This window comes from Heteronotia binoei, chromosome 8 (assembly GCF_032191835.1).
Source record: "Heteronotia binoei isolate CCM8104 ecotype False Entrance Well chromosome 8, APGP_CSIRO_Hbin_v1, whole genome shotgun sequence".
Classification (NCBI taxonomy): domain Eukaryota; kingdom Metazoa; phylum Chordata; class Lepidosauria; order Squamata; family Gekkonidae; genus Heteronotia; species Heteronotia binoei.
This window is the reverse complement of record NC_083230.1, coordinates 123,544,032-123,564,394: the sequence shown is the minus strand read 5'-3', so window position 1 is coordinate 123,564,394 and position 20,363 is coordinate 123,544,032. Positions and strand designations below refer to the sequence as shown.

Below are 20,363 nucleotides of genomic sequence, written 5' to 3'. Positions count from 1 at the left end.
TTGAGATTAATCGGAACATCAATTGCAGCGTAAAACGTTTTGCTGCGTTGGAAGTGCAGCCAGGATGACAGCTGTTTGTGAAAGGGGTGGATTGGTGGGGTGCTAAGGGGGAGGAGGACAAGTATCAAAGGGCACGACCCCCCCGCCAGCTCTTCCTGAGCAAGCCCATCTAAAGTGATGGTGCGGCATAAATCTTAGTGACTTTATTGGGTTTCACACAGAAGTTTTTGGACATATGAACATATGAAGCTGCCTTATACTGAATCAGACCTTTGGTCCATCAAAGTCAGTATTGTCTTCTCAGACTGGCAGCGGCTCTCCAGGGTCTCAAGCTGAGGTTTTTCACACCTATTTGCCTGGACCCTTTTTTGGAGATGCGGGGATTGAACCTGGGGACCTTCTGCTTCCCAAGCAGATGCTCTACCACTGAGCCACCGTCCCTCCTGAGACGATTATGCCAGTTTGTCGTAGTGGTTAAATGTGTGGTCTCTTATCTGGGAGAACCGGGTTTGATTCCCCCACTCCTCCACTGGCAGCTGCAGAAATAGAGGTTTTGCCTCTGTAGCTCCCGTGCAGTTGAGCAAGCCTTGCAAAGCAAGCTGTTATGCAGAAGGAAGAGAGAGGGAGAAGGAAGCAGGTGACAGCTAGGTTCTCGGGGGTCTGATAAGAACCTTCCAGGGGCCTGATTCAGCCCCTGGCCACATGTTTGACGCCCCTGCTATAAGCGTTAAGGGTCTGCCAGTTCATTTCAGTCTGGCCAGACCTGATCTTGCTATGCATGTCATTAAAGTTTGCTTTGAGCTTCTTTTGAACCAACCTAAGGAGCCTTGTGATTGGGCAAAACCTTACACTAACCTGCCACAAAATTTCATGGTCTTTAAAGGTACTTACTAAACAGCCCCGTGGTGCAGAGTGGTAGAGCTGCAGTACTGCAGTCTGAGCTCTCTGCTCATGACCTGAGTTGGATCCCGCAGAAGGTGGGTTCAGGTAGCCGTCTCAAGGTTGACTCAGCTTTCCATCCTTGTGAGGTCGGTAAAATGAGCCCCCAGCTTGTTGGGGAGAAAGTGTAAATGACTGGGGAAGGCAATTGCAAACCACCCCATAAAAAGTCTGCCGTGAAAACGTCGTGATGCGACGTCACCCCAGAGTCGGAAGCGACTGGTGCTTGCACAGGGGGACTACCTTTACCTTTAAAGGTATTTACTAGACTTTTGCTCTTTTCTACTGTTTTATCATGTGATGTTATCATGCATGTTTTAAAGTATTAGCTGTCGTGGTGATCCTTGCAAGGGCAGAAAGGCAAGATTCACATTTTGTTAATAAAATAAATTTTAAAAATGAAAAACTGATTGCAAAATCCCCTGACCCCTCTTTGTGAAGAAGAAGAAGAAGAAGAAGAAGAAGATGAAGATACTGGATTTATATCCTGCCCTCCACTCTGAAGAGTCTCAGAGCGGCTCACAATCTCCTTTACCTTCCTCCCCCCACAACAGACACCCTGTGAGGTAGATGAAGATATTGGATTTATATCCCGCCCTCCACTCTGAAGAGTCTCAGAGCAGCTCCCGATCTCTTTTACCTTCCTCCCCCACAATAGACACCCTGTGAGGTGGGTGGGGCTGGAGAGGGCTCTCAGCAGCTGCCCTTTCAAGGACAACCTCTGCCAGAGCTATAGCTGACTCAAGGCCATTCTAGCAGGTGCAAGTGGAGGAGTGGGGAATCAAACCCGGTTCTCCCAGATAAGAGTCCGCACACTTAACCACTACACCAAACTGGCACATTGTGGCAACATTTCTATGACACTCGTGGCATTTACCGTTTCCTCCTTTTTTAATTGTAGTGAATGAAGAAGACCTAAAGAGAAGAATAGCGGAAGAATTGGCATTGGAGCACGCCAGGAGAGATGCTGAAACTCAGAAACGGTTTGTTTTAAGAATCGATTGATCTTTTACAGTTTCTGTTGGTTTTTATTGTAGCGTTGCATTAAATGAGGAGAGTAAATTCCGCTTCCTATAAAAGCAGAGTCTTCGCCTGTGAAAGAAAGGTTTGATAGTATTTGTGTTTATTTTGGCGGCGTAGGGTTAAACAGAACAGAAATGAGAGACGGTGTGTGTTTTTCCCCTTTGTGGCTCACATTCTAACGGCATCCATTTCACTTTGAACTTCATATTTATTGCTTTTTTAAATTTTACTATTCAGTCTCTTTTGTTTCTCCCTCTCTAGAGCTTTAGTAAACAGTTTGCCTAGCAATGGAACAGCTCTAGAAGGAGCACAGAGGCCTTTTGTCTCAGCATTCATCAGGCTGATCAAGAGAGAAAATTTTAACAGCAGGGGAAATGTAGAATTGCCTTAAAGAAGATACACTCGTGTTTGAAGATACAAAGGGATAGAGTCAGGTTTGGTTGGTGTTTTCGCAGGGAGGGAGAAAGATGTGTTGCCTGTTATTCTATAGAACATGCTATGATACATCTTAGTGAAAACAGCGCTTTTTGTTTTCCTATAAATTACTCTTGCTTTGCTTATGCTTTCATTGCGAATCTTCAATAGATCTTGAAGGCACAGGTCGGTGAAGAGTCTGGTTCTATACGTAAGAATATTTCCAGTTATAAATAAAACAAAAGCCAATCGACCGCTTTTAAAAATCATAAGTGTCGGTCATAGAATCATAGAATCCTAGAGTTGGAAGGGCCTCTGGGGTCATCTAGTCCAACCCCCTGGACAGTGCAGGAAACTCACAAAATTCACAGGATCTTCATTGCTGACAGAGGGCCATTTAGCCTCTGCTTAAAAACCTCCAAGGAAGGAGAGCCCTCCACCTCCCGAGGAAGCCTGTTCCACTGAGGAACCGCTCTAACGGTCAGGAAGTTCTTCTTAATGTTGAGCCGGAAACCCTTTTGATTTAATTTCAACCCATTGGTTCTGGTCCTACCTTCCGGGACCACAGAAAACAATTCCACCCCATTCTCTGTATGACATCCCTTCAAGTCCTTGAAGATGGTGATCACCTATCACCTCTCAGCCGCCTCCTCTCCAGGCTACCTCTCCAGTCTGCCTGCCCAACTCTTGATTGTACTTGGAAAGTTCTTCCAAGTGGGACTCCACTCCCAGTGAACTCTTTATGTGATGTTTGTTGGTTTCTCAAAAATACCTGCTCAGCCACTGTGGAAAAAGGAATGCGGAACTAGATGGGTGCCAAGGTCATAGCTTGGTTAGGGCACCAAAAAACCTTGGGTTAGCCTTGGATGAGTCACTGTATCAAGTAGAGCAGGGGTTCCCGACCCCCGGGCTGTGGACTGGTACCAGTCCGTGGCCTGTTAGCAACCAGGCCGTGAGTTTTATAATTATTTCATTATATATTACAATGTAGTAATTATAAGAATAATAGTAAGAAAAAGACACTGGATTTATATCCTGCCTTCCACTCCGAATCTCAGAGTCTCAGAGTGGCGCACAATCTCTATTACCTTCCTCTGCCATAACAGACACCCTGTGAGGTAGGTGGGGCTTAGAGAGCTCTCCCTGAAGCTGCCCTTTCAAAGATAGCTCTGTGAGGGCTATGACTGACTCAAGGCCATTCCAGCAGCTGTGACTGGAGGAGTGGGGATCAAACCCGGTTCTCCCAGATCAGAGTCCACACACTTAACCACCACACCAAACTGATAGAAATAAAGTGCGCAATTGTATCATCCCGAAACCATTGGCTCCCTCCCCCGGTCCCCGGAAAAATCGTCTTCCACAAAATGGTCCCTGGTGCCAAAAAGGTTGGGGACTGCTGAAGTAGAGTACCAAGTAAATTTGGACTTATAGGTCACCATACCTCCAAAATTGGGTACTACTGATCTATTCTAGTACTAGCTACTTTGATGGTAATAGTTCTCTCAGAGGTGTCAAACATGCGACTTGAGGGCTGGATCAGGCCCCCAGAAGGCTCCTAACAGGCCCTCAAGAAATTCACTGTTTCCTTCTCCCTCTCTTGTTTCTTTCTGCATCACAGCTTGCTTTGGTGTAGAGCCAATTTGATGTAGTGGTTAAGTGCGCGGACTCTTAACTGGGAGAACCGGGTTTGATTCCCCACTCCTCCACTTGCACCTGCTGGCATGGCCTTGGGTCAGCCATAGCTCTGGCAGAGGTTGTCCTTGAAAGGGCAGCTGCCGTGAGAGCCCTCTCAGCCCTACCCACTTCACAGGATGTCTGTTGTGGGGGGGGGGGGAGAAGATATAGGAGATTGTGAGCCACTCTGAGACTCTGATTCAGAGAGAAGGGCGGGGTATAAATCTGCAGTTCTTCTTCTTCTTCTTTGCCATGCTTGCTCAATAAGGTTTAAGGTTCATTAGATTTATATCCCGCTCTCCCTGCCGAAGCAGACTCAGGACGGCTCTCAACCCATAAAATCATAATAAAACAATTTGTAACATTAAATACATCATAATTAAAATACAGCTCAAACAGTCTGGTGCAAATATCGTTGATGTTGTATCATTTCCGATGGCTACAGTATTTATTAGATGTCATTCCCTGCTACTGTATTGGCTGTTCAAAATCAATTAAAGGCCAACTGAAAGAGTGTCGTCTTGCAGGTCTTGTGGAACTTGACAAGGTGCCGCAAGGGCCTAACCTCTTCCGGCTGCTGATTCTACCAATAGGGGGCAGCAGTTGAGAAAGCTCTCTCTCTGGTAGACTTTAATCTTGCCTCTCTCGGCCCGGGGATCACACAGAAGCTGCAGAGCAAAGCCTCTATTTTATCCATTGGTTGACCAGCACGTGAAGCAACTTATGAACAAAAGCTTGGAATGCCCAGCCATCTCATGTTTTCCTCTGGGTCTTAGGCTTAAAGCGCAGAGCATGAGATTTCAGTAATGGATGTCAATAAATCAAAAGCAGGTTTGCATCTTAGAGACATACACCTGAACAGCATACTCAAGATTGCTACAGCACAGACAGTGTTAACAGATTTTGATGCAGTAACTCAGAGCAAGAGGTGTCAACAGAGACTGCGAAATAAACAAAATATTGCAAGTTTTAAAAAAACCTTAATTGTGTTTGTCTGTGTCCTTTATAAAGTTTATATCTCTGCTACGTGGCATTATATTTTATGACACACACGGCCCGGCCCGACAAGGTCTCATTTGTGTCTGATCCAGGCCTCATAACAAATGAGTTTCACATTCCTGCTCTACAGTTTCAAGCAGAAAGCTTTTCCCAATCCTGTATGGTTTTTGTTTAATTGGAGATGCTGGAGACTCTGAGGAGAGGAGAGGCGATACCCGAGACTCTGAATCAGTTGAGCTTTGCCACATTGAAGAGCACAATCAGGACCTCGTTACGTGAAGTAAAGTTGTTAATGGAAATGGGATTCTCCTCTTCTTATGATGCCAGCCTGAAGCAGGGCTTGAGTCCTGAAACATGGACTTGTAACAGACTCTGCACCTTTAAGAACATAAGAATATAAGAGAAGCCACGTTGGATCAGGCCAATGGCCCATCCAGTCCAACACTCTGTGTCACATAAGAACATAAGAGAAGTCCTGTTGGATCAGGCCAATGGCCCATCCAGTCCAACACTCTGTGTCACTTAAGAACATAAGAGAAGCCATGTTGGATCAGGCCAATGGCTCATCCAGTCCAACACTCCGTGTCACATAAGAACATAAGAGAAGTCCTGTTGGATCAGGCCAATGGCCCATCCTGTCCAACACTCTGTGTCACATAAGAACATAAGAGAAGCCATGTTGGATCAGGCCAATGGCTCATCCAGTCCAACACTCTGTGTCACATAAGAACATAAGAGAAGCCATGTTGGATCAGGCCAATGGCCCATCCAGTCCAACACTCTGTGTCACACAGTGGCCAAAAAACCTCCCAGCTGACATCAAGAGGTCCACTAGTGGGGCCAGGACACTAGCAGCCCTCCCACTGTGTCCCCCCATGCACCAACAATACAGACCATCACTGCCCCAGACAGAAAGCCCGAACGATAAGCTGTGGCTAATAGCCACTGATGGACCTCTCCTCCATATGCTTATCCAATCCCCTCTTGAAGCTGTATATGCTTGTAGCCGTCACCACCTCCTGTGGCAGTGAAGTCCATGTGTTAATCACCCTTTGGGTGAAGAAGGACTTCCTTTTATCAGTTCTAAACCGACTGCTCAGCAATTTCATTGAACGTCCACAAGTTCTCGTATTATGAGAAAGGGAGAAAAGTACTTCTTTCTCTTAAAAAAAAAAACTTTTGGAATGTTGCCATTATTGGTTCTTTCTGGAGACTGTTGGTTGGTTATTAGATTATTCGTTTGTTTGCATGAATATATTGAACTAGCATCTCAAAACACAGCGTGTACTTTTTTGTTTCTTGAGGAGTCTCTTTGAGGCCTGAATGCTTGCATGAAAATGAGCACTGTGGCACAGAGATGTGAGCCTTCCCCAAGGTCACAGAAAAGGTAAATTTTGGGAGAGTTCTGTAGAGGTGTGCCCAGATTTCAAAAGTGGGCATAACTCAGATAACACGCAGCACATTGCTCTTTCTAGTACTGAGTGGTGCTGAACAGGCTCATTATTCTTAAGTAAGATTGTAATTAGTACTCCAAAAAATTGCCTCCCCATAACATCTCTTGTTTCTCTCGCGGCACTATATTATTATGTAATTGAATTAGATTAACGTTGTATATAATTGGATGCCAAGGTATAAATGCTGTTCTCTCCCCCCTCCCCCCCGATATATAACGTCTCTTTGATTGAATACTAAAGCGAATCAATGCATTATGGTGAAATCTCTCTTCTTTGAAATATTACACCTGGGCTTAATTGATTTTTGGTTTTCACGAGGAAATGTGCTTAGTGTTTCTGTGTTGGTGTTAATGTAATTAATGCTAACCTTTCGAAACGGAACAATTTGTTATGTGCTGAGACCCACCCCCCAAGGTTCCTGCGGCGTTTTACTTGTGGTCGTTCTGTTTCATAAGAACATAAGAGAAGGCATGTTGGATCAGGCCAGTGGCCTGATGTCACACTGTGTCACACAGTGGCCAAATATATATATATACACACATACACACACACACTGTGGCTAATAGCCACTGATGGACCTCTGCTCCATATTTTTATCTAACCCGCTCTTGAAGGTGGCTATGCTTGTAGCCACCACCGCCTCCTGTGGCAGGGAATTCCACATGTTAATCACCCATTGGGTGAAGAAGTACTTCCTTTTATCCATTTTAATCCGACTGCTCAGCAATTTCATTGAATGCCCACAAGTTCTCGTGTTGTGAGAAAGCGAGAGAAGTACTTCTTTCTCTACTTTCTCCATCCCATGCATAATCTTGTAACCCTCTATTTTGTCACCCCGCAGTCGACGTTTCTCCAAGCTAAAGAGCCCCAAGCGTTTTAACCTTTTTCATAGGGAAAGTGTTCCAAACCTTTAATCATTCTAGTTGCCCTTTTCTGGACTTTTTCCAATGCTATAATATCCTTTTTGAGGTGCGGTGATCAGAATTGTACACAGTATTCCAAATGAGACCGCACCATTGATTTATTCAGTGGCATTATGATACTGGCTGATTTGTTTTCAATTCCCTTCCTAATAATTCCCAGCATGGCGTTGGCCTTTTTTATTGCAATCGCACACTGTCTTGACATTTTCAGTGAGTTATCTACCACGACCCCAAGATCTCTCTCTTGGTCAGTCTCTGCCAGTTCACACCCCATCAACTTGTATTTGTAGCTGGGATTTTTGGCCCCAGTGTGCATTACTTTGCACTTGGCCACATTGAACCTCATCTGCCATGGTGACGCCCACTCACCCAGCCTCAACAGATCCCTTTGGAGTTCCTCACAATCCTCTCTGGTTCTCACCACCTTGAACAATTTAGTGTACTCTGCAAACTTGGTCACTACACTGCTTACTCCGAACTCCAAATCATTCATGAACAAGTTAAAGAGCATGGAACTCTGAAGGATTGTATCACATTAGTTATAGCAATGTATCTGTTTATGTCTCCAGTGGTTTTCTGTTTTATTTTCAAATGTAATACTGTTTGAACTATTAATAAAACAAGTATTGGTTAAACACTGTATGTTGGACCACTTGTCTGGAAGTTGTTAAATGCACCTGAGCAACTCACACTGGAGATCAGCTCACATCAATCTGATTTAGCACTCCCCAGGCTGTCTAAAATCAGGACACCAATTTACCGTATGACTGACAAAACAGAGCTGATCTCTCCTTGAACAAACCTAGTAACTGCATGCCACCGATTCTAGCTAGATCATACCTCTCTGGGACCTGGATATCTGTCGGCTTGCCAGCTACAAATATGAGTTGATGGGGTGTGAACTGGCAGAGACTGACCAAGAGAGAGATCTTGGGGTCGTGGTAGATAACTCACTGAAAATGTCAAGACAGTGTGCGATTGCTCTGCTGTGAGATTGAGAGAGCCTGGCAAAGGAAGCTCTCCCTGCCCTCCTTCCTTCCTAAGGGAGGAGCCTCAGCCAATGGAGAAAATAGGGGGTTTCCTCTGTAGCTCCTGTCCAATGGAGCAAGCCATGCAAAACAAACTGTTTTGCAAAACAAACAAAACAAAGGAAGCAAGAGAGAGAGAAGGAAGTAGATGACAGCCAGTTGTTCAGGGGCCTGATTCGGCCCCCGGGCTGCATGCCTTACAGGGTCATAAGACCCTTAGAACATATGAGAAGCCATGTTGGATCAGGCCAATGGCCCGTCCGGTCCAACACTCTGTGTCACATAAGAACATAAGAGAAGCCATGTTGGATCAGGCCAATGGCCCCTCCAGTCCAACACTCTGTGTCACATAAGAACAGAAGAGAAGCCATGTTGGATCAGGCCAGTTGCCCATCCAGTCCAACACTCTGTGTCACATAAGAACAGAAGAGAAGCCATGTTGGATCAGGCCAGTTGCCCATCCAGTCCAACACTCTGTGTCACATAAGAACATAAGAGAAGCCATGTTGGATCAGGCCAATGGCCCCTCCAGTCCAACACTCTGTGTCACATAAGAACATAAGAGAAGCCATGTTGGATCAGGCCAGTTGCCCATCTAGTCCAACACTCTGTGTCACATAAGAACATAAGAGAAGCCATGTTGGATCAGGCCAGTGGCCCCTCCAGTCCAACACTCTGTGTCACATAAGAACAGAAGAGAAGCCATGTTGGATCAGGCCAGTTGCCCATCCAGTCCAACACTCTGTGTCACATAAGAACAGAAGAGAAGCCATGTTGGATCAGGCCAATGGCCCATCCAGTCCAACACTCTGTGTCACATAAGAACAGAAGAGAAGCCATGTTGGATCAGGCCAGTTGCCCATCCAGTCCAACACTCTGTGTCACATGAGAACATAAGAGAAGCCATGTTGGATCAGGCCAATGGCCCATCCAGTCCAACACTCTGTGTCACATGAGAACAGAAGAGAAGCCATGTTGGATCAGGCCAATGGCCATCCAGTCCAACACTCTGAGTCACATAAGAACAGAAGAGAAGCCATGTTGGATCAGGCCAATGGCCCATCCAGTCCAACACTCTGTGTCACATAAGAACAGAAGAGAAGCCATGTTGGATCAGGCCAGTGGCCCATCCAGTCCAACACTCTGTGTCACATGAGAACATAAGAGAAGCCATGTTGGATCAGGCCAATGGCCCATCCGGTCCAACACTCTGTGTCACATAAGAACAGAAGAGAAGCCATGTTGGATCAGGCCAATGGCCCACCCAGTCCAACACTCTGTGTCACAAAAGAACATAGGAGAAGCCATGTTGGATCAGGCCAATGGTCCATCCAGTCCAACACTTTGTATCACATAAGAGAAGCCATGCTGGATCAGGCCAGTGGCCCATCCAGTCCAACACTCTGTGTCACATAAGAGAAGCCATGCTGGATCAGGCCAATGGCCCATCCAGTCCAACACTCTGTGTCACATAAGAACAGAAGAGAAGCCATGTTGGATCAGGCCAGTGGCCCATCCGGTCGAACACTCTGTGTCACATGAGAACATAAGAGAATACATGTTGGATCAGGCTAATGGCCATCCGGTCCAACATTCTGTGTCACACAGTGGCCAAAAAACCCCCCATTTGCCAGCAGTCGGGGCAGGACATTAGAAGCCCTCTCACTGTTGTCCCCCCCACCCCAAGCACAAGAATACAGAGCATCGCTGCCCGAGACAGAGAGTTCCATCAATACCCTGTGGCTAATAGCCTCCGCTCCATATCTTTATCCAATCCCCTCTTGAAGCCATCTATGCTTGTAGCCGCCACCACCTCCTGTGGCTGTGAATCCCTTTGGGTGAAGAAGGGCTTCCTTTTATCCATTCTAACCCGACTGCTTGCTGTAAGTCGTTTTCAACTCGACGGCATTTCCACCACCAAGTCGAACTTAGCCTCAAGAAGGATAGCGATTGGTTTTTTTTTTTAAAAAATAAAACAATGTATTCTCATGGCAGGGCCTGCTTCTTAAACCTCAGTGCACAACAGCGAATATTTTATCAGCCGAGTGCTGTGATACGTCAGTGGAATTGCACGGTGCGATTCGCACCTGGGTCGAGGCACTCACGGGTCCCTGTAGCCTTTTGCTCAAAATGACTATTTCTTTCCCTGATTGAAAGAATACTCTGTGGGGTTATATACCATGGCTGCTGTCCTAGGACAATCTGGCAGGCTCCTAATGGGACACATGTGAATAGCAAGAGCCGTACAGCTGTGATTAACTCCTCATCGACTCCCACAGTCCATATGTCAGCTGTGTCAGGCTCTTCGACAGAGAGAAAAATGTCACCGCTTCTGACCCTCTAGCCTTTGACATCGGAGTCGCACTTTTTTGCTACCTGCAAGAGCAAATTGTGTGTGTGTTGGGGGGGGGGGGGACACTCATCTAATTTCCTTTCTTGGAGAAATATGTAGTTAGATTGTGCTCGCGTCAAAAAGAAATCTCATGCATCAAACCTGGCTTTTTGCTCGAGGTTCACTCGAGCACTTTGCGTTAGCGGATGTAAAAGCTGGTGTGCTACTAGGGCTATATAGCAGATCTCATTTGGGTGGGTTTTTTTTTAATTATTATTTCTAATGCCAGCAATTTAATTTTGAGCTGTGCCACTTTGTCACCGTTAGCTCTTCCTCTTTGTGCTTGAGGTGACATTCATGCTCTCACCGTGAGTTTATGGCTTCATGTCTCTTGCATGGTCTTTACATCTTTTCACAGGCCGTGGCATGCATTATTTTGTAGCCGCGTTTTTACGCGTCCTTAAAAAGAGCTGCCATTCTCTCGCGTTTGCATTTTTTGTAGTAAACTTGACATCGAATATAAAGGTACTTGAAAGCTTTAATTTGTGGAGCTCAGATTTCTAATTTGAAAAAAACATGCTGAATACATGATCGTGGTTCGTCTGTCTGTTCTTAATCTCTTTAGTGCGTTCTGTGCTTCCTGAAGTTGAAGAGAAAATGAAAATGGTATAATTGTACGGAGCCACTAATAGTATGGGCGTCAAATATTAAAAAGCTGATGGGTGTGTTAAGTTTTTGCAGGGTGCGGATGTTTCTATACCCATCACCAAAAATATGGGGTTGGAAAGTGGCAGCCCTAACCGTGGTTAAATGTTAAATATTCCAGGCGATTTAAGAACGTAAGAACATAAGAGAAGCCATGTTGGATCAGGCCAGTGGCCCATCCAGTCCAACGCTCTGTGTCGCACAGTGGCCAAAAAAGCCAAGTGCCATCAGGAGGTCCATCAGTGGGGCCAGGACACCAGAAGCCCTCCCATTGTTGCCCCTTCAAGCACCAAGAATACAGAGCATCACTTACCCCAGACAGAGAATTCCAACAATACGCTGTGGCTAATAGCCACTGATGGACCTCTGCTCCATATGTTTATCCAATCCCCTCTTGAAACTGTCTATGCTTGTAGCCGCCACCACCTCCTGAGCTGGAGTCTAAGCTGCAAAGTTTAAAGGAGGACTTTTTGAGAAGAAACTAAGGGAGACTAAGATGAGGAAATATGAGGACACATAAGAACACAAGAGAAACCATGTTGGACCAGACCAATGGCCCATCCAGTCCAACACTCTGTGTCACATAGTGGCCAAAACCCCCCCATTTGCCAGCAGTCGGGGCAGGACATTAGAAGCCGTCTCACTGTTGTCCCCCCCACCCCAAGCACAAGAATACAGAGCATCGCTGCCCGAGACAGCCAGGACACCAGAAGCCCTTCTATCGTTGCCCCCTCCCAAGCACCAAGAATACAGACCATCACTGCCCCAGACAAAGATCTCCAACAATACGCTGTGGCTAATAGCCATTGATGGCCGTTTAAACATTCCTTATATCTTTGACTTCCTCTGAGCATAGAGTAGGGGGTCACTGAAGGAGTGAGGAGGGGGAGATAACTATGAATCTCCTGCATTGCACTAGGGATTGGATTAGAGGACCTTCGGGGTCTCTTCCAGCTCTAAGTTTCTATGTAACTGCAGCATAAAGTCATCTGGTAGCAAGGATAAGAGTGATCGTCCCTGGCTTCCAAGTTCGACAGGGATCTGAGCAATAGGTGTTCACACACCTCTTGCCTAGAAGTATATACAGGGCTTTTTTTGTAGCAGGAACTCCTTTGCATATTAAGCCACACACCCCTGATGTAGCCAATCCTCATGTAACTTACAGTTGGCCCTGAAGAATAAGAATAAGAAGATGATGATGAAGATGAAGAAGAAGAAGGAGAAGGAGAAGAAGATGATGAAGATGATGTAGTAGTAGAAGAAGATGATGTATGATATTGGATTTATACCCCACCCTTTACTCTGAATCTCAGATCGGTCACAATCTCCTTTACTTCTCCCCCCACAACAGACAAACTGTGAGGTAGGTGGGGCTGAGAGAGCTCTCCCAGAAGCTGACCTTTCAAGGACAACTCCTATGAGAGCTATGGCTGACCCAAGGCCATCCCAGCAGCTGCAAGTGGAGGAGTGCGGAGTCAAACCCGGTTCTCCCAGATAAGAGTCTGTGCACTTAACCACTACACAAAACTGACTCTCTCTTGTATACTCGATACAAGTAAAAATACACGTCTTTAAGTTAAAAACATATACAGGCCTGATGAAAGCCTTGTTACAAAGTACAAATGACATGCACGCAAAGGCCAATTACTGTACCTGATGCATCTTGGCCCGATAAGCCCTTCTTCAGAGGTCAATCAATATGAGGTACAAACAGGCATACGTTACAAGGAAGTGGCAAAGAATATATCAGTGCTGGAGCAAAAAAGGTCCAGGTTGCCAGCCGTGTTGGTCTGAAGCAGCTGAACAAAGCAAGAGTCAAGTTGCAGCGTTAAGACCAACCAAGTTTTATTCAGAACGTAAGCTTTCGGGTGCTCTCTAAGCACACTTCACCAGATGAGGGGATCAGTTATTGTTGCTGGAATACATGCAGTTTGTTGATTAAGAGGGCAAACTAACTGATCACATGGTCACATAAAACAGTGTGGCTTGGCCATTTAGCCTGGATAGCCATAAAAGGTAATAAAATTCTCTGCCAAACGGTGTTCCAGCAAATCTAGGTGAATCACAAAAGGACACGTACATCCTAGTTGTAGTTGCTGTTGAATGCTGTTGAAAAAAAAAGAGAACGGTTTAAGTATTCATAAAGCACAATGTGATGAATTATACTTATAATATTGTTAAAACCCGTGTTATTACTTATTTCCAAAGCGAGATTAATAGTTACAAGGCTGGTATGTGGATGAGGCCTCTTAGGAATAAGTCCTGCATCTGGTGCATATGCACAGGTTGTACAAGATGTATATTTTAAAGTATAGAAGAAAGAATGTCTAGTAATATAATACAGGTGAGATGTAAATGCAAAAATGAAAACATCCAGCGTGTAAAAAAAATCACCTTCGAATTCTGATGCAGAAAGTAACAGTGTGTTCTGTTAATCAGAGCCCAAATGATCTCAGTATAAAGCAATGCTGTTAGACAGGTATAATCAGTTTATATAAAATCTCGTACTGGATGCTGTAATCCTAATGCAAAGCATAGCAATGGTGACATGATCTCACACATGATCGTAAAGGTGAAGGTAGTCCCCTGTGCAAGCACCAGTCGTTTCTGACTTTGGGGTGACGTCGCATCACGACGTTTTCATGGAAGACTTTTTACGGGGTGGTTTGCCCTTGCCTTCCCCAGTCCTCTACGTTTAACCCCCAGCAAGGTGGGTACTCATTTGACCGACCTCTGAAAGATGAGAGATAACCATTATCAAGGACAGAATGAGTAGGCACATTGATGAACACGAGTTATTGAGGAAGACTCAGCATGGATTCTGTAAGAGAAGTTCTTGCCTCACTAACTTGTTACATTTCTTTGAGGGGGTGAACAAACATGTGGACAAAGGAGACCAGATAGATGTTGTTTACCTTGACTTCCAGAAAGCTTTTGATAAAGTTCCTCATCAAAGGCTCCTTAGTAAGCTCGAGAGTCATGGAGTAAAAGGACAGGTCCTCTTGTGGATCAAAAACTGGCTAATTAATAGGAAGCAGAGAGTCAGTATAAATGGGCAGTCTTCGCAGTGGAGGACGGTAATCAGTGGGGTGCCGCAGGGCTCAGTACTGGGTCCCAAGCTCTTTAACTTGTTCATAAATGATTTAGAGTTGGGAGTGAGCAGTGAAGTGGCCAAGCTTGCGGATGACACTAAATTGTTCAGGGTGGTGAGAACCAGAGAGGATTGTGAGGCACTCCAAAGGGATCTGTTGAGGCTGGGTGAGTGGGCGTCAACATGGCAGATGATGTTCAGTGTGGCCAAGTGCAAAGTAATGCACATTGGGGCCAAGAATCCCAGCTACAAATACAAGTTGATGGATTGTGAACTGGCAGAGACTGAGCAAGAGAGAGATCTTGAGGTTGTGGTAGATAACTCACTGAAAATGTCAAGACAGTGTGCAACTGCAATAAAAAAGGCCAACGTCATGCTGGGAATTATTAGGAAGGGAATTGAAAACAAATCAGCCAGTATCATAATGCCCCTGTATAAATCGATGGTGCGGTCTCATTTGGAATATTGTGTCTAATTCTGGTCACTGCACCTCAAAAAGGATATTATAGCATTGGAAAAAGTGCAGAAAAGGGCAACTAGAAGGGCTCTTTAGCTTGGAGAAACGTCGACTGCGGGGTGACATGATAGAGGTTTACAAGATTATGCATGGAATGAAGAAGGTAGAGAAAGAAGTCCTTTTCTCCCTTTCTCACAATACAATAACTCGTGGGCATTCAGTGAAATTGTTGAGCAGTCTGGTTAGAACGGATAAAAGGAGGTACTTCTTCATCCAAAGGATGATTAACATGTGGAATTCACTGCCACAGGATGTGGTGGTGGCTACAAACATAGCCAGCTTCAAGAGGGGTTAGATAAAAATATGGAGCAGAGGTCCATCAGTGGCTATTAGCCACAGTGGGTGTGCTAGAACTCCTGATGGCACTTGGGTTTTTTGGCCACTGTGTGATACAGGGTGTTGGACTGGATGGGCCATTGGCCTGATCCAACATGGCTTCTCTTATGTTATTATGAGAGGCTGAGTCAACCCTGAGCCAGCTACCTGAACCAGCTTCTGCTGGGATCGAACTCAGGTCGTGAGCAGAGGGCTCCGACTGCAGTACTGCAGCTTTACCGCTGTGTGCCCCGGAGCTAGCACAAATGATCACATACCTCTATGTGTGCTTGACTAGGGTTGGGGATCACATGACTAGGGTTGGGGTTGCATGAATTCCTTTTTGTGTGCCTGATTTTCACAGAAGTAGAATCCCATGTCTCTGTCATTATCCCACAATCTTCTATCTGAGAAGTTGCTAACTTCTTTACAGTATGTAGTGAATAATAAGAAGATATTGGATTTATATCCCGCCCTCCACTCCGAAGAGTCTCAGAGCGGCTCACAATCTCCTTTACCTTCCCCCCCCCCCCCCACAACAGACACCCTCTGAGGTAGATGAAGATATTGGATTTATATCCCGCCCTCCACTCCGAAGAGTCTCAGAGCGGCTCACAATCTCCTTTACCTTCCTCCCCCACAACAGACACCGTGTAAGGTAGATGAAGATATTGGATTTATATCCCGCCCTCCACTCCATAGAGTCTCAGAGCGGCGCACAATCTCCTTTACCTCCCCCCCCCCACAACAGACATCCTGTGAGGTAGATGAAGATATTTGATTTATATCCGCCCTCCACTCCGAAGAGTCTCAAAGCGGCTCACAATTTCCTTTACCTTCCTCCCCCACAACAGACACCCTGTGAGGTGGGTGGGGCTGGAGAGGGCTCTCACAGCAGCTGCCCTTTCAAGGACAACCTCTGCCAGAGCTCTGGCTGACCCAAGGCCATTCCAGCAGGTGCAAGTGGAGGAGTGGGGAATCAAACCCGGTTCTCCCACTTAACCACTACACCAAACTGGCTCTCCTAAATATTAATTTAGGAATAAATATTAAGTTAGGATTTTTGTCTATTGTATTTTCTGTTTCTATGATAGCATCTTTGCATAACTAGAACACAGATCTTCCTCAGTTTGGTTCAGTCCTTGGGATGCTCAACTGTATAGGAGAAAATGTCTTGGGGTTGTTTACTTCAGGGTGCAAAGGGACTTACGCGTTTGAGACAGAAACCCAGGCTGCAAGAGGAAAAGGGTGTATCTCCGTTTTCTCATACAGCTACACAAAACAAAGACCATAAACCTACACAAGAATGTGACTAGCAACATGGAATTCTTTTGGTAGATGCCTTAATGCAGGGGTGTCAAACCATGCAGCCCAGGGGCCGAATCAGGCCCCTGGAGGACTCCTATCAAGCCCCCAAGCAACTGGCTGTCATCGGCTTCCTTCTACATCACAGCTTGCTTTGCTAGGCCTGCTCAATCTCACAGGAGCTACAGAGCAAAAGTCCTGTTTTCTCCATTGGCCGAGGCTCCTCCCTTGGAGAGGAAAGGGGGATGGATAGCTTGCTTTGCCAGGCTCTCTCAATCGCACAGCAGAGCTACTGAGCCAGGGCTCTTTTCCTTCTATTGGCTAAGGCTCCTCCCCCTCCTAATCCCTTGGGGAAGGAAGGAAAGAGCCAGAGCTTCCTTTGCCCAGTTCCCTGGATCGCACAGGAGAGATACAAAGAAAGCACCTTTAGGACCGAGTGCTAAAGTATTAAGCATCTATTTGCCTGCAGGCTTTGTAAAGTTTATATCTCCACTACCTGGAATTACATTGTATGACACACACGGCCCAGCCCTACAAGGTCTCGTTTATGTCAGATCCGGCCCTCATAACAAATGAGTTTGACACCCCTGCCTTAATGCATAGACACATTGCTAAGTTTATATAGCAGATCCTATGTTCTTCAGGTGGAAATGAGGCTTGGACTTCTTTAGCCAGTCCAATGCAAGATTTCTTTGATGGAAGAGGCAAGACAGCTGGTGCTAACATGTAATGGTTAGTCTTAGTTAAGATCTGGCCGATAAAATCTTCTCTTTCCACAGCTGCATCCTTTGGTCTTCTTGCTGAACAACCATTTCCCCAAGGGTTCTTTGTAGACTACCATCCTTTTTACTGTCCTCCTTCACACACTCCCTTCCGTCCTCCTTGGTGGAAGTTTGGTGAGAGCCAGTTTGGTGTAGTGGTTAAATGCATGGACTCTTATCTGGGAGAACCGGGTTTGATTCCCCACTTCTCCACTTGCACCTGCTGGAATGGCCTTGGGTCAGCCAGAGCTCTCTTATCTGGGAGAACCAGGTTTGATTCCCCACTCCTCCCCTTGCAGCTGCTGGAATGGCCTTGGGTCAGCCAGAGCTCTCTTATCTGGGAGAACCAGGTTTGATTCCCCACTCCTCCACTTGCAGCTGCTGGAATGGCCTTGGGTCAGCCAGAGCTCTCTTATCTGGGAGAACCGGGTTTGATTCCCCCCTCCTCCACTTGCACCTGCTGGAATGGCCTTGGGTCAGCCAGAGCTCTCTTATCTGGGAGAACCGGGTTTCATTCCCCACTCCTCCACTTGCACCTGCTGGAATGGCCTTGGGTCAGCCAGAGCTCTCTTATCTGGGAGAACCGGGTTTCATTCCCCACTCCTCCACTTGCAGCTGCTGGAATGGCCTTGGGTCAGCCAGAGCTCTCTTATCTGGGAGAACCAGGTTTGATTCCCCCCCTCCTCCACTTGCAGCTGCTGGAATGGCCTTGGGTCAGCCAGAGCTCTCTTATCTGGGAGAACCGGGTTTGATTCCCCCCTCCTCCACTTGCAGCTGCTGGAATGGCCTTGGGTCAGCCAGAGCTCTCTTATCTGGGAGAACCGGGTTTGATTCCCCACTCCTCCACTTGCAGCTGCTGGAATGGCCTTGGGTCAGCCAGAGCTCTCTTATCTGGGAGAACCAGGTTTGATTCCCCACTCCTCCACTTGCAGCTGCTGGAACGGCCTTGGGTCAGCCAGAGCTCTCTTATCTGGGAAAACCGGGTTTGATTCCCCACTCCTCCACTTGCAGCTGCTGGAACGGCCTTGGGTCAGCCAGAGCTCTCTTATCTGGGAGAACCGGGTTTGATTCCCCACTCCTCCACTTGCAGCTGCTGGAATGGCCTTGGGTCAGCCATAGCTCTCTTATCTGGGAGAACCGGGTTTGATTCCCCACTCCTCCACTTGCAGCTGCTGGAATGGCCTTGGGTCAGCCAGAGCTCTCTTATCTGGGAGAACCGGGGTTGTTTCCCCACTCCTCCACTTGCACCTGCTGGAATGGCCTTGGGTCAACCAGAGCTCTCTTATCTGGGAGAACCGGGTTTGATTCCCCACTCCTCCACTTGCAGCTGCTGGAATGGCCTTGGGTCAGCCAGAGCTCTCTTATCTGGGAAAACCGGGTTTGATTCCCCACTCCTCCACTTGCAGCTGCTGGAATGGCCTTGGGTCAACCAGAGCTCTCTTATCTGGGAGAACCCGGTTTGATTCCCCACTCCTCCACTTGCACCTGCTGGAATGGCCTTGGGTCAACCAGAGCTCTCTTATCTGGGAGAACAGGGTTTGATTCCCCCCTCCTCCACTTGCAGCTGCTGGAGTGGCCTTGGGTTAGCCAGAGCTATCACGAGTTGTCCTTGAAAGGGCAGCTTCTGTGAAAGCTCTCTCAGCCCCACCCAGCTCACAGGGTGCCTGTTGTGGGGGAAGAAGATAAAGGAAACTGTAAACTGGTCTGAGTCTCTGATTCAGAGAGAAGAGTGGGGTATAAATCTGCATTTCTTCTTGTTCTTCTTTCTCTTCCTTTTCCTCTCCCGTGTCAGTGATCATTTAGTAAAATCCAGGATGCAAGGGTATGTCTCATGTGTAACCACTTCTTCAGATATATGACACATAAGAACATAAGAGAAGCCATGTTGGATCAGGCCAGTGGCCCATCCAGTCCAACACTCTGTGTCACATAAGCACAAAAGAGAAGCCTTGTTGGATCAGGCCAGTGGCCCCTCCAGTCCAACCTCTGCTCCATATGTTTATCCAGACTGCTCTGGAAGCTGTCTATTCTTGTAGCTGCCACCACCTCCTGTGGCAGTGAATTCTACGTGTTCATCACCCTTTGGGCGAACAAGTACTTCCTTTTATCCTTTCTAACCCAACTGCTCAGCAATTTCATGGAGTGCCCACGAGTTCTTGTACTGTGAGGAAGGGAGAAAAGTGCTTCTCTCTCTACCTTCTCTATTCCATGCATAATCTTATAAACCTCTATCATGTCACCTTGCAGTCGACATCTCCCCAAGCTGAAGAGCCCCAAGCGTTTTAACCTTTCTTCATAGGGAAAGTGTTCCAGCCCTTTAATCATTCTAGTTGCCCTTTTCTGGACTTTTCCCAATTCTGTATCTTTTTTGAGGTGCGGTGACCAGAATTGTACACAGTCCTCCAAATGAGGCCACTCCGTCGATTTATACAGGGGCATTATGGTATCATGGAAACCTGTGGAGAAACCTACAGTGGTTGGATTTTGCTGGAGACAACTGAAGTTCCTTTCCAAATCGCTAAGCAAGAGAATTCACGTGCACCGTAAAAACCTCTAGCGCCGAGACAACAGCAGTTTATCTAAAGCAGGGGTCCTCAAACTTTTTAAATAGGGGGCCAGTTCGCTGTCCCTCAGACTGTTGGAGGGCCGGACTGTTGTGGTGGCTGCTGTTACTGTACAAGGCCACGGGGCGTCAGTTCTCCATCTTCTGCATCTCTCTCCCTTCCCCACACCACACACCCCAGCCTGGGAACTCACCTCACCTCGGTATCGCCTCACACTCTGTCTCTGCTGCCTCAGCCCAGTGCCGGAAGTGTGCGTTGCTAACGTGAGTTTAGGTCGAACGTCACTTCCGGTCTAATTTTGCCATAACCCGGCGGGCCG

The 20,363-nt window shown here is 46.6% G+C and overlaps 1 protein-coding gene across 2 annotated transcripts in view; it reads left to right on the top strand.

Moving 5' to 3' along the window:
• Positions 1–20,363, top strand: part of CHCHD3 (coiled-coil-helix-coiled-coil-helix domain containing 3) — a 476,827-nt gene that overhangs the window by 67,988 nt on the left and 388,476 nt on the right. For both annotated transcript variants that reach the window (XM_060246014.1, XM_060246013.1), the window contains exon 3: positions 1,841–1,922. In XM_060246014.1, the coding sequence (XP_060101997.1) occupies positions 1,841–1,922 (82 nt within the window). The remainder of the gene's footprint in view (positions 1–1,840; positions 1,923–20,363) is intronic.